The sequence below is a fragment of the Desmodus rotundus genome, chromosome 10 (genome assembly GCF_022682495.2).
Source record: "Desmodus rotundus isolate HL8 chromosome 10, HLdesRot8A.1, whole genome shotgun sequence".
Lineage (NCBI taxonomy): Eukaryota > Metazoa > Chordata > Mammalia > Chiroptera > Phyllostomidae > Desmodus > Desmodus rotundus.
In genome coordinates, this window is record NC_071396.1 from 44,500,624 (window position 1) to 44,513,516 (window position 12,893).

At 47.1% G+C, this 12,893-nt stretch overlaps 1 protein-coding gene across 7 annotated transcripts in view; it reads right to left on the reverse strand.

Annotated features, from left to right (window-relative positions):
* ACSL6 (acyl-CoA synthetase long chain family member 6) overlaps window positions 1-12,893 on the reverse strand; it is a 60,782-nt gene that overhangs the window by 10,700 nt on the left and 37,189 nt on the right. For all 7 annotated transcript variants that reach the window (XM_024557100.4, XM_024557099.4, XM_045192641.3 and 4 more), the window contains 5 exons: window positions 11,249-11,337; window positions 10,431-10,547; window positions 7,512-7,655; window positions 5,510-5,611; window positions 4,492-4,563 (listed from right to left, as the gene is read on the reverse strand). In XM_024557100.4, coding sequence (XP_024412868.2) covers window positions 4,492-4,563; window positions 5,510-5,611; window positions 7,512-7,655; window positions 10,431-10,547; window positions 11,249-11,337 — 524 coding nt within the window. The remainder of the gene's footprint in view (window positions 1-4,491; window positions 4,564-5,509; window positions 5,612-7,511; window positions 7,656-10,430; window positions 10,548-11,248; window positions 11,338-12,893) is intronic.

A 12,893-nucleotide genomic window follows, 5' to 3' on the forward strand; every position in this document is an offset into this window, starting at 1 on the left:
TTAAGGCTAAAACGAGAGCTAGCTTTACAGGCAGCTGCCTTAACTTTACTTCGCACAGTAAAATAATTTCTTTTTGGATATCCAATATAAATAGCTGGAAATCTGGGCTAAAAGGAGTTATTATCAAATGTTTCAAAATTAGTTAAGGTTCAGAGAAGCAAGGTGTTGATAGGGAATAGGGCTGTTGTTTCTTGTACTCTCTGGAATAGACTTTTTCCTAATTTGTTTTTATCAAACACAAACCATCCTGGGGGACCCCAAATCCACTGGAAGCAGGTGCCAAGGGAGCCGTTTTCAGACTATAGTGTACTGAGAACCAGGGGTTCTGAAGAGGCTACTGCTGGGGGTGGTGTGGAGGTGGGGGGTAGCCAGATAGGGGTGGGGTGAGGTGGGACAGAAGCAGAGGTGTGTGGAGCGGGTGGGGGTGGGGGATGAAATGAAGTGGTTGGCTGGAAGGAGAGGGGAAGAGAGGGGAAGCCCTGGAACAACATTGCTCCTAGACTTTGCACATGCTTCACTTTCATGTAAGATGTCATCTAAATTCTGCTACTTAAACAAGTTTGGAGATCACTGTTTGACAACAAAACTAGTTAACCTGAGGAAAACATACACACAATTTAAATCAAATTTAATCCTAGATCCAGTGATTTAGCTTTGTAACTCGTGTTCACTGTCATGAAATGAAAAATGGAAAAACTGACAGTGCTAATGTCCTCAACTTTTAAAAAAGTGCTCTTCTTTTTTCTTTCTTCTTTTCAACATTTTTGTTGTTGTTCAAGTACAGTTGTCTCCATTTTCACCCCACCATGACCCCCCCATCCCAACCTCCCACCCTCGATCCTACCCCCTTTGGCTTTGTCCATGTGTCCTTTATACATGTTCCCTGATGGCCCTTCCCCCATTTCCCCCCATTCTCCCTCCTCCCTCCTCTCTGGTTACCGTCTGAGAGAAACAGTATCACATTAGACTTTATGAAGTCTTGGATACAGAAAGTCTTATGTGATACTGTTTCTATCAGCCAACCACCTCCTTTTGTAAGTGAAATTAATTACATAATTTTAGAAGGAGATGCAAATGCCAAGATGTAACTTTCACAGTGTCCCGGCAGCCTGGCTCTAGCTGCTCTGCCTCCCTAGCAGCACGTGGAGAACACCATGTAACCAGGACAAGAGTCTGTGTTCAGCACAGGCTCAGGGGTGAGCAGCTTTGAAAATCCAGGAGTGATCAGCGGAATCTAAGAGCAGTACAATTCAGGGAAGATGGATTTCATGGGGAGAGCTCCATGATGCTATTCAGATGGTAAGCAGAAGGTAAAAGAAAACATCATCATCTTAGGGAGAAAGGACGGCATCTACAGGTAGATTCTGAATATCTGTCAAACCAGCCACCTGCAGCAAGCTAATGGGATGACGGGGCATCTGCTCTTCAAGCTGACTCCACAAAGAGTCTCTGCAGGAGCGTCAGTGAGCAGCACGGCGCTCAGCTCAGCTCTTGACCCCTTGGGGAGGAATCAAAGGGGCACCCAGGCTCCGGTCTGATCCACAGCCCCAGTCTCTGTAAATTCTCCTAGGAAAACACTATATAAACTGCTCCAACAACTAAAAGCCTAGGCAGTAAGAGGGAGAAAGACAGGTAAAACTAGTTGTCCAGCACTGCCTTTAATGGAGGGTCACAAACCTGTACTTTTTAAAGAAGTGAACCAATGGTAAAACCGATTTTCACTTTTTATAAATAATTATACATGTTCTAGTACAACTAAACTGTCAAGTGTGAAAAAAGGAATGAGAATAATCTCCCTTTATGCCTAATAGAACATGAAGCTCAGTTTCCAATGTGTAATAAGCAAATGTTTTGCTGAGGAAAGAAAGGAGACACTTACTGTTAGCCTTCGTTCCGAAACTACCCTCTTGTCACTGAAAAGTGATTCTACAGGCTTTTCAAAATTTAGAAGTAATGTAACATTTAAATATTGTATTGGAATAAAATACCTGAAAGGTGTCAATTTATACCAACTCATGAGAGCACAGAACTTTTCTCAGTGTTTAATAATCACAGTATTTAAGATTTTTCAATGGTATTACTCAACGAAATACTTTTAACACACAGTATTGCTTGTAGATAATAAACACAGAGTGATTAATTGGACAGAAGAATAAAGTAGAAGAACATTTAAGTTAATTAGAAAAATGTTCAATTCATTTCTAATTTAAAGGCATATTGATTAGGTAAGTATTCATTTCAATGACAGGAAATACAATAAAATATTTTTAATGAAGGCTTCCCAGTCAGAATTTGAAAAATCTATCACATCAAAGTTCACTCACTATTGCCTGTACAAACTAGTAAAGCATGTAAAAGTCAAGAAAATGGTTAAGTCACAGTTAGCTATGCTCAAATACTTGCCAGGTGCCTACGTTTTAAAGTTATTGATAGTTACTTTAAATGCTTCATATCTACTCATTAAAATATACATTCCAAAGATCTCCATAAATTAATAATGGGTGGCTTACTTCCAGGAATTGTCTGTTTCTATGAATTACATTCATTTTTTAAATCTAATTCAAAGTTTAATTCATATCAACCCTGCCCAATAAGTCTGTACTCCTTTCGCTTTTGTTGAATGATTTGAGCTCGGATACCTATTTGTGTGTTTCTTCAAAAACTGGGGGGAAGCCTTAGTTGGACATTCATATTTGAGGGAAAAGGAAAAGGACGAGCTGACGATAGATTAGGGATTAACTCAATTTCTGTTGAACTTCACAACACCAGTGGACCCTCCTCAGCAGGAGGCCTGGTTTGTGCTCCCCTGTGGTCAGCCAGGGCGCACACTGGCTGTGGCAGGGAGGATGCCACAGACCAACAAAGAGGTGACAGCCTTGGCAGCAACACTCAGGCCCTTGGGACGCCACAGGGCTTCTCTGTGTCTGGCGTTACCATGGTGAGGGCAGATCATTAGAGCAGGAACTCTGCTTAAGGCTCATGGAAAGTCAAGAACACATCTCCTCTCAGTGAAAGCTCTAACTCACCCAATGGTTAACCCTGGAAACATAGCCAAAGGTACCTTTTAAGCATAATCTTAAGAGTCGGTGGTCTTTTCCAAGAGGAGGAATCTAGATGTCAGATACTCCACATCCCCTGGGGCAGGTCATGCATCCCAAACCCAGCAGGGGGCATGCAGTCCTTAGGAATCACAGGAACTGGTCAGTTCAGCAACCCTGGCCCTGGGCCTGGTGCATGCCCAGTGCCCTCAGAGCCAGCCCTTTAGGTCAGCAGGCAGGCAGGACCGGTCGTGGCCCACCCCTCTGTGGCCCCTGCTCCATTTGACCATATGATCTGGTCAGCAGCTTCCCTTACGGAAGGGAAGTGAGGCCAGTTCTTGCAAATCTAGACATTTAAATAACTATTATGCCAGAATTGACCCTTCATTCAGAAAGAAATATAACTTGCCTGAGTGCCTCAGATTTTATGATTTTTATTTTTATAACTTTATGAAGATTTATTCATCTGGGTCTTATTTGCCCTAAAACATGCTGTCAGATGACAGTAAAGCAGTGTTTCTCAAACCAGGTTAATGTAAAGATCTGTTTCAAAAGGAAAACAATTCTCTCAGATCCTGAAACTATGTTTAGATTTCCTCAGTTTCCAACTTAAAAAAATTAGTCTCAAACTGTGGAAATGTTTTTTAACTGTACGTAATTGCTCTAAAAGCTTCATATTTAAAACTGGTTTAGAAATGTTTTAGATTATCATCAAAATGAACATACGGATCTCTAATACTATATTTGGGGACCCCACTGGAGAAACAAAATTTTATGAAAAATAATTATATTAATTACACACCAGGAAATTTTAATAATCAGGTTTTTTTTCTGCTTAATAAATTTTTCTTGAATTTTTGACTGAAGACGTAAAAATGGTACATGTAAGGAGGACCAAGTGTGCTTCTGAACTCAGCTACAGTAAGAAGCGCACCCTCGCAAAGACAAAAGGCCCGAGAGAACTGCCGAGTCCCCCCCAGTGTGTTCCTTGGGTCTCCCTCCTTGCCCAGGGCACGCTGTGCTAACGGATCATTGGCCTGAGGAGCACACTTTTTCTGATGTTCTAGCAAGTGAGCTTGCCTGCTGTGGCCAAGAAGAGTGCCCCCATGAAAAGAAAAAAATACAGGGCCCCGGTCTGGAACAGGGCCGGCAGCTTGGAGACAGGCCGTGTACACATCGCTAGCAGTGATGGGAAGGCCCTGTTTTGGCTGTCTGAACGTCTGTGAGGCGGAGGACAACGAGCAGCGTCACTGGATCTACGACCCATTTTCGTCTGGGATGCAGGCTGTGGCCGCCAGGCTGAACAGGTCTTTGGGGCTCTGTGGGTGCAAAGCTAGCCTGCCTGCTGGCCACAGCATGGGGGTGGGCGATCGAGGTCAGGGTCACCATGGGTTACTTTAATTTTTGTCATTGCCCAAAGGGCTGTAACAACCATGGGGACGGCTGTAGTTACCTGTTCAAAGGAATGGAGTCCACTTTCTTTTCCTAACCTCACCATATCTTCCAAAATGGCTTTCTTCAGCTCCTGAATTGAACCACATAGGTAAAGTTACAATACCAAACACACATTTCATGCCAACACTCTGGCCCCCTACCCCCCAACTGGGGATGACACTCCCTGGGAGCATACTTCTCATCTGGCAAGTAAGTACTGGGCATGCCCAAAGGTGTGACAGGCTAAGGGGCCATAGATTTTTTCAAAATGTATTGGGGTGACATTGGTTAATAAAGTTATATAGGTTTTAGGTGTATATCATCTCTATATTGTATTGTGTGTTCACCACCTGAAGTCAACCACCTGATGTTTTTAAGAGGTCCTCTGCTCAGCCTGGCGAGTCCCAGGGGCCTGACACCCCTGGAAGAGCCTAGGGCCTAAAGGAAGTGAGGGGGTCTGTGGTTGCTGCTGAGAAATGGGCGTGCGCCTGGAGGGGCTGACGCTGAGCCAGCACATGGGGATCCTCTTCCAGGGCTCCCTCCCTGTACCGCGAGGCTTCTGCCAGCTGTGAGGGGCTAACGCTCTAAGCAGAAGAACTTTGTTACTTTTCAATTCCATGACTGCCTCTCTAGGCCCAGTAGACCCCAAATCACCTCACACTTGGGGAGAGCATGGCCAGCGAGTCAGAGGGCTGTGCTCGCATGTGACACTGCTGTCAGCCAGCTGTGGGGCCGTGGGCAAGCTGCCATCCTCTCTGGACTCTGCTGCCAGCTGCAGAACCAGAGGGCTGGACAAGCTTTCTGTGACATCTCCTGGCTCTAAAATTCAGTCGTTCACCAAACTGTCTTAAGAAGGAAGGGGAGCTCCTTCAACAACGAAAAGAGATGAGCTTCTGGTTTAGGATTCCCACCATTTACAAAGCTAGAAACCTCCCTACGTGTTCCAGCTTCGCCAGTCTACTGTTTCTCTGTCTCCTCATTATGCAGCGTCTCAGGAGGTCCCACAACCTTTCAGGAGACAGCCCCATGGTACCGACCTTGTTTGCACAGAGCTCTGCATATGTCCCTTCGATTCCTCTCTTCTGTGCCCAGGAGGGCATGACTTCAGGGTCGGGCACCACAATGCCCACCAAAAAGGCCTGCAGTCCCACCAAAGAAAACAAGTCACGACAAAAGCATTTGCTTCTACTATGCTGTATTTACATCATTTTTCACCTAAGAACATTTTTAAAATTTTGATATAGATACAAAATTAAGATATTAGTACTACAAGATACACCAATCACCAAGATAAAACAATTACCAAAATTGACAAAAGCTTTTTTAAGTCACAAAAGCCCTTATATTTTTTCCTTGGATTTATTAAAGTAGAGTTGGCATACAATATTGTATTACTGGCAAAAGCTTTTAAAGTGGTTATTTGTGGTCCAGATTTAAAAATAATCTCTTGGTATTCTCAGATGCCACCCTTTTCTAAAAATAAGTATATGCCTTATGTTATGAAACATTTCCAATATATCACACATTCTGGACAGTTTATTGTCTATTTTCCTAACCTCATAAAAACTTAGTAAAGAATAAACGTAAGGAGATTAAGCATCAGTAAGGGAGACCTCCATGCACTTTTGATTCTCATGCTAAACTCAAACACGTACACAGTCAGGATGCTGACCAATCACTCTGGGAACCAAAACATGTATTTCTCAGGATTTCCTTCCTGACCATTTTAAAATAGTTAAATTAATACGGTCCTCCATTTCATTAATATGGTTCATTAAATTATTTAAAATAATTTCATAATGTTTAATTGTAGAAATCCAATGAATGCAAAAACTAGATCCACAGTGATCTTCCTGACTTTAAATCTAAATGATGTCAAAAGCAGAATGAAAATAAACCCTCTCCAGTCTTGGCCGGTGTGGCTCAGTGGATTGAGTGCCGGCCTGCGAACCAAAGAGTGGCTGGTTTGATTCCCAGTCGGGGCACATGCCTGGGTTGCAGGCCAGGTCCCCAGGAGGGGGAGTGTGAAAGGTAACCACACACTGATGTTTTTCTCCCCCTCTTTCTCCTTCCCTTCCCCTCTCTCTCTCAAAAACAAAACAATACAAAACAAAAAACCCTCCCCAAATAATTTAATCCTAAACCATATAAATTAACATATCAGTTTAATATATTAAGCTATATCATCATCACGGCCATTACTTGCAATACTATACCTATTTATCTGTAAAGGTCATTTGCATATTTCAAAGTCAAAACAGTAGCAACCCTGAATCTTGCCTCAGCATCTGACTTCAATATTCCTCTTGGAAGTAGGTAGAGCATTAGTTAAAAGAAGCAGGTACAGCACAGGGAATATAGTCAATAATATTGTAATAGCTCTGAATGGTGTCAGATGGGTACTAGACTTACTGGGGTAGTCACTTCGTAAGTAATATAAATATAAAAATCACTGGGCTGTACACCTGAAACTAATGTAATACTGTACGTCAATAGTAATTGAAAAATAAAAAATTGCTAAACACACACATGAAGTTAAAAGTACTGCCAGTGTCCATTACTACTACTTCAAGCTACTTATTACCTAAGTGTAATTTACCAAACCCTAAGCAACTAAGATTTCTCCTTAAGAAAGGAATTTTTCCTTGCCCTGGCTGGTATGGCTCAGTGGACTGAGTGCCGACCTGTGAACCAAAAAGGTTGCTGGTTCGATTCCCAGTCAGGGCACAGGCCTGGGTTATAGGCCAGGTCCCCAGTAGGGGGCATGAGAGAGGCAACCACACACTGATGTTTTCTCTCCCTCTCTTTTTCCCTCCCTTCCCCTCTCTCTAAAAATAAATAAATAAAATCTTTAAAAAAAATTATTTAAAAACAGGAATTTTTCTCTCCTAATCTAATACGTAGGGGAATACTGGTATTTGATAAAAAATTAATATTTACCCCTTTAATCAAATACCAAACATGTGGAAGTCATTCTGAGATAACTACATGTCCCAGCAGGCCCAGCACGGTTGGGGGGGCTAAAGGCGGGGGACTCACCTGTAAGCTGTCCCCATGGACATAGATTTGTGCCACGGGCTCACTTCTGATGTAGATGTTCTCAATCTTCTCAGGCGCAATATATTCTCCCTGAGCAAGTTTAAATATGTGCTTCTTCCGGTCAATAATTTTAAGAGTTCCCGCCTGTGGAGTTGGACAAACAGCTTCATTAAAAAGTGGCTCCCCCTGAGCCTGAACCCCTCACTCCTTAGTGCCATAGCCACTCACTTCTGTCCTGTCCCCCCCTGCAGGCTCCACCCAGATCTGCTTCTCCCTCGGATGTCTCTGCTCTTCCACAGCCACGGAGCACCTCAGGTCGATGACTCCCAAGCCCTGTGGGACCCTAAGTGCCTACTGTCCTTTCCTCTCAGCATTTACCCCCTGCCTTGCTCCCCTCCCACTCCTGCCACCCTCCTCCCAGAAGGCCCACCTGCCTTCCCACCAGGTCTTCCCTCTCACCCAAGCTCTTGCTCCAGCTGTCCCTTTGCTCACAGCACCTTCAGATCCGCTGCCTTAAGCCATGCTTAGGTCTCCCGGCCCAGCTGCAGCCCCCCACCCCGCTCAAAGAGCGGCCTCTCCACCCCCAGCACAGAGCACAGCTCTGGCAGAGGCCCCCGGGGACTCCTGCCTGATGGGCCAAATGGCCAGGACCTCCAACACAGGTGGGCCACCCCCTGGGCAGTGTATGCTGTGCTTCGGGCCTCCAGACCAGCCCACCCACCTCTCTTCCTGAGTTTCCTAAGTGGGTCTCTCCTTTGGCTCAGCCTTTGTTGTTGCCCATCCCTCACCTCCACTGACAATGCTTGAGGCAGCTGCCATTGGCCACTGCCACGTCTGTCTAAGCTTCCAGCCAGGCCTCTCGACTGAGTGAAGACCCAGAACTCAACTATGCCCAGGACACTTCAGAAACCAGGCCATTCGCAGATGCAGTGTGCCTCCACAGGAAGCTCCTCCCTGTCCTCCTCATGCCTGTCCCAGTCCCCAAGTCCTGAAACCAGAGATGGCCTTGCCACTCGCCTCCCTGGGGCTTCTAGTAGTCAGGTCCTTACTCACAAGTCTCTCTCCATGAAAACCTGACCAGACCTTTGCATACACTCTGTCCCACTCCATCTGCCTGAGCCACCAGAACCAGGGCAACCTCTCCGGAAGAGAAAAACCAGCAGGCCCTGTTCTGCTCCAAACCCAGGCTGGACGTAGCACCCTTTCCCAACACTGGCTTCTTTGGTGCTCTTGGCACCCACCAGCTGGGTGAGGTCACCTCCACTGCACAGACGATGGAAGGGAGGACCAGAGAGGTTACTTAACTCCTCCAAAGCTACACAGCTAGGAGGTAGGGGAACCAGGATTTGAATCAGGTCCTTCTGGATCAACAACTTACACCTTTTTCTTGCTCTCTCTAATACAGTAATGTCAAAAACTTGACTCCCACAAACTGCCTGCCTGTCGTCTTGGACTTCGAGTTCAGGCACAACACTGGGTGCTTCACATGAATTAATTTACTTGCTCCTCACAACAGCCTGCAAGATAGGTGGTTCCATCCAAGTGATGGGGCATCAGTGGCAGAGCCAAGACTTTGTGAGGCTTTGAGCTTTTTCCAATTTTGAGGGTCCTCTTTGAGAAAAATAACAGGGAATGAAGTACAGACCTTGGAAGGGGCCTGAGCAAGTGAGGGGACCCAAATAAAGCCTTAGCTTCCTTAGCTGATGGGACAACCTGTCCTCTGTCAGGGTCCAGGGCCCACTGCCTCCTCCACACCTGTGGGTCCGCAGGTGGAGCAGCCCACCTCACACATTTATTACTCTGTGCTCAGCACAGGCCGTTACCCCTGCCCCGAGCGTCCTCCCTGCTTTCTCCTCTCGTTCAGGGCAGGACTCAGCTCCCGGGATACCCCTGTCCTCCTCTGCCCTCCCCAGGGCGTGCGGCCCTCCGTTCAAGCCCACCATGCTGGGTTGGGAACTGTCTAAAGATGCACCCCTCCCCGGAGCGAGTCCCTGGCTCAGGGCACACACCAAGGACACAGCCTCGTTTGCTGCAGGAGTGAGCGTTTCTCAAAGGGAAGCACGTGGATCCAGGCAGCAGCAAACAGCCCCCAGCCCTGGAGAGGGCGCGACACCTCTCATGTGACCAGTAGCCTCAGCATCTCAGAACATGCCCCCCAGACCTTAGCACCTTCCCGGGGACACAGGACAGGTTCCTGGGATGAGCTGTGTCTGGCAAGGGCACTCGTTTTCAGTGACAGAGCCTTTTCCTACTCACAGCTTTCCTCTAAGCATCTCCTATGTGCCAGGCATTGTGCTAAGGGCCTTACAGGTATAACCTCACAATAATAACGGTACAGATAAACAATGGTATTTATTATCCCCATTTTACAGATGACAGAACAAGGCACAATAACTGATTTGGGCTAAAAGTGGGGGGGGGGTCACAGCCAGAGATTTTCACACGGCCTCACACTCTTATTCTGCAAGTGAGTCAATACGGAGTCCCGCAGAGGGATGGGGCTTTGCCCGCGGTCTCAAGAGCCACTGCTGTCACAGCCAGAGGAACTCAGCTGTCTTCCGGCCCTGCTCCAAGCCCTCCATACCGCTCAGAGCCACCCCGCAGCTGGGGGCCAGCGTCCGTGGGCTCCCAGCCTGTCTGTCTCAGGTCTCCCACAGCCATGAACTCCTGCTTCTTGCAGTCTACCCAGCGGATTCCATAGCTCTGTTGGGGCTCTGTCTGGAAGCCATTAGGGTAGGGAGTGGTCCCCTACTCCAGCTCCACCCCCTCACAAGGATCCCTACCCCTGGCTTCCAGAGGCTACAGGAGCTTTGGGGGTGAGGTGAAGCGGTGTTCCTGAGTGACTGCTGTCAGGCAGGGTGCAGAAAGAACCCCTGCACCAGCCCAGGGCCAGTGATCCTCGGCCCCAAACATACGCACCGGCAGCCACCGCCCTATGTCTCCAGTGTGGAGCCAGCCGTCGCTGTCCAAGGCCTCCTTTGTCTTGTCCGAATCTTTCAAGTAGCCTTTGAACACATTTGGTCCTCGCACACATATCTGTGGGGACAAACACCGGTTTCTTTCAGCCCACAGCACAGTTCCTGATGTGCTGCTGTCACAAGGCCTGAGCAGAGCACTGTGCGCTGTCCCTCAGGAAAGCTGCTGGGGAGACGGCAGTGATAAGAGGACAAGAACAGCCCCCAGAGTCTGAGCTGTCCCCTGCCTTCTCTCAAGCAGCATCTCTCTGTCTCTCCTCTCTGCCCTAGCCACCCCAGGCCTCCTCCACCACCTCCTCTTCCTCAGGAGCCCCATGGCCTGCGGTATGTGCTGCTTTGTGGCACTGATGGAGTCACATCTGGTCCTGAAGGCTGGCTGCCTCCACCAGAGACGCCTCTGGCCCAGCCTCACAACCAGGGAGCCACCTCCAGCGAACTGAGTGAGCACGGGCTAGCTCCACCTCCCCCGTCAGGCCTGTCTGCAAACGGTCATGTTTCTGCTGGGACGGAGCCGCAGCAGCAGCCATGCCACTGAGGGGAAGAAATGGGATTTCTTTGTAAAGTTTGGAAATTCCAGTTCTTGATTTAGACCAGCTCAGTTCCAGCCTTGTTTCAGTTGAAATACTGAATTCAGTTGAGTCAAATTAATCGGTAGTTTAAAGTGACTTTACACACAGGGTAAAAGGAAAAAAAAATCCTTTTTTTTCTCTCACTCACTACATGTAGCACCCACAGACACGAAGGCTAAATGCTGAAGCTTACCTCTCCCTCTCCTTTGCTGGCCCAATAGTTCAGCTCCTCGACGTCGATGAGCTTGATGTGATTGCAGGGCAGGGGCGCCCCTACGTGCCCTAGAACACGGGGCAGCACGGCATCGGTCAGTGTTCAGGCCGGTTTCAGCACCGAAGACACTCCATGTCTTGCCAACCCCCGCAAGCAGCCCAAGTAGGGGATTATGGATGAGAAGCAACACACCTTTTGACGGGCATTTGTTACAGGCCAGTGCTGACAATAAAACAGAGTTCTGGAGAGTGGAGAGGCCAGCCTCTGTGGGCCTTTGTTTTGGTTCCTAAAGAGTTGCACAGGCACCCTGGCCTAGCACCAGCCTGCACAGGGTCTGCGTGGGGCTCAACCCGTACCAACCACATGGTCGGGATATGTGTTTATGCCACCCGAGGACATGCTCATTGATTTTAGAGAGAGGGGAAGGAAGGGAGAGAGGGAGAGAAACGTGGATCGGTTGCCTCTCATACACCCCCCCCGCCCCGGGGACCAAACCGGCAACCTAGGCATGTGTTCTGACCAGGAATCGAACCCACAACCTTTCAGTTTATGGAGTGACGCTCCAACCAACTAAGCCACACTGGCCAGGGCATATGAAGCTTTTTTATTTTATTTTATTTTTAAAGATTTGATTTATTTTAGAGAGAGGGGAAGGGAGAGAGAGAGGGAGAGGAACATCGATGTGAGTGAGAATCAGCGATTAGTTGCCTCTCATACGTGCCCTGACCAGAGACTGACCCTGCAACCCAGGCGTGTGCCCTGACTGGGAACCGACAAACCCACAACCTTTCGGTTCACCGGACGACATCCAACCAGCAGGTCGGGGCAGGGGTTTTTAATAACTGTGCCCATATTAAAAGATCTTCCCACTGTCAGATCACATGCCTGGTTTGGGGTTCATCGTTGCTTTTGCTCCAGTCACCAGACTGTTGGGCTGTTGGTTTATGTACACGGTGATCATCTAGAACTCTTGTTAAAATTCAGATTTTGATTCAGTGGATCTGGGATGAGCCCTCAGCTTCTGCATTTCTTACAGGGACCCAGGGGATGATGCTTCTGGTTCACACACTACACTCTGAGTAACAAAGGAAATGGAAAGGAACAGAAATGGAAAGGAATGGAAAATAGAATGAGGTAACTCGCCCTGAAAAGCAAGACTTCAAATTTTCTGGGTCTTATACACTCCAACCACAAAATTATAGTGAAGTCATTTTCTAGTCATTTTTTTGTGTTTGTTACAGAATTCACTGGCAAGATGGTAGAGTTTTAACCTGGTGCTGGCCAAGGTCCTGAAAGAAAAGGGAGCGACAGAGCCAAGGAGATAAAAAAAATAGTGGTGACACTTTGGTTTCTGTTTTAAATGAGAGGCTGTAAAATCTTTCAGAATTTGTACAAAGACACCTATCTTTCCATACTCAATAACAGCCTTTGCAAGTTTTGATGGTAAGAATGAATAAAAAAGGCAAAACCTCGAACGTCTTACATAGGAAAATATACAGAATGGCATAAGAGGGGAGAGAGTGTCCAACAGGAAGAGGGTACACCAGAATGACAGGTAAATGTGATGGCGGCTGCAGGAAAAACGTTAGTGAACCAGGGCCTCAGAAGATAGTCCTTGTAGTAT